This window comes from Mastomys coucha, unplaced genomic scaffold (assembly GCF_008632895.1).
Source record: "Mastomys coucha isolate ucsf_1 unplaced genomic scaffold, UCSF_Mcou_1 pScaffold15, whole genome shotgun sequence".
Lineage (NCBI taxonomy): Eukaryota > Metazoa > Chordata > Mammalia > Rodentia > Muridae > Mastomys > Mastomys coucha.
Genome location: NW_022196897.1, coordinates 75,883,822 through 75,884,987, shown reverse-complemented (window position 1 = coordinate 75,884,987; position 1,166 = coordinate 75,883,822). Strand labels below are relative to the sequence as shown.

At 41.3% G+C, this 1,166-nt stretch overlaps 1 protein-coding gene across 1 annotated transcript in view; it reads left to right on the top strand.

Annotated features, from left to right (window-relative positions):
• The first annotated feature begins 599 nt into the window (after positions 1 to 599).
• The window catches only part of LOC116091723 (olfactory receptor 4A5-like), a 14,886-nt gene continuing 14,319 nt past the window's right edge, over positions 600 to 1,166 (top strand). Inside the window, exon 1 of the mRNA XM_031373235.1 lies at positions 600 to 1,133. Within this exon, the coding sequence (XP_031229095.1) occupies positions 600 to 1,133 (534 nt within the window). The remainder of the gene's footprint in view (positions 1,134 to 1,166) is intronic.

The following is a 1,166-nucleotide window of genomic DNA, read 5'->3' as shown; positions in this document are numbered from 1 at the left end:
TTAGTTTTGATCCAACAGTGCTGTAGACTACAAGGCTAGAAAAACTCTTGTTATCTAAACGCTTTATTTTAAAATGTGCAATTACATCCACATGTTTAGTAAATGATCCATACCATGCCTAGTACGGGAACACTAGTTATGAAGTTTTCTTTGAGCTTTCTGTGTTTAGAGATCTGGATTCTGAATTTCTATTTGAACTCCTCAGGACCTAGGAAGCATCACTGTCACTCTCTCAGTTTCCATTTCTCCTGCCTTATCACTTGTTTATCACACGAGTTCTGAAAAACAAAGCTTCATACTGGTGCAGAGGTCGAGGACAGCTGTGGGTCATTTCAGTCCAGGTAAAAGAACTTGGGCAATTGTGGTTCATTTGCATGTGTTTAAGCTGAAGTTTTGAAAGAAATTATTAGGCAGAACTATGGAAATACTTTGAGATAAAATAAACAGATGGTTTCTGAAAATTGCTGGGGTTGAATCAAAAATGTTGATGAAGATGTATTTTCTGGCAGAATTGAAGTCTAGGTTTTGGTCACAATTAAGGGCAAGTCTTGTTCTCTTGAGCTTTTACCACTGGAAAAAAAAGCCTTATTGAAGAGTAAATGGGAGAGACTAACAATGTCACAGAGTTTATCCTGCTTGGTCTTACTCAGGATCCTGCTGGGCAAAAAGTATTATTTGTCATGTTTTTACTCATCTACATTGTGACCATGGTGGGCAACCTGCTCATTGTGGGGACAGTGATTGCCAGCCCCTCCTTAGGCTCCCCAATGTACTTCTTCCTTGCCTTTCTCTCACTTATGGATGCTGTTTATTCCACTGCCATCTTGCCCAAGTTGCTCACAGATTTACTTTGTGATAAGAAGACCATTTCCATCACAGCTTGTCTGGTTCAGCTTTTTGTGGAGCATTTATTCGGTGGTTCCGAGGTCTTCATTTTGGTGGTGATGGCCTATGATCGCTATGTGGCCATCTGTAAGCCACTGCACTATTTGACCATAATGAATCGACAGGTTTGCATTCTCTTGTTGGTGGTGTCCTGGGCTGGAGGATTTGCTCATGCTCTGCTTCAAGTCATCTCTGTGTATTTACTTCCTTTTTGTGGACCCAATGTCATTGACCACTTTGGCTGTGACATGTACCCACTGCTAGGACTCGCATGCACTGAC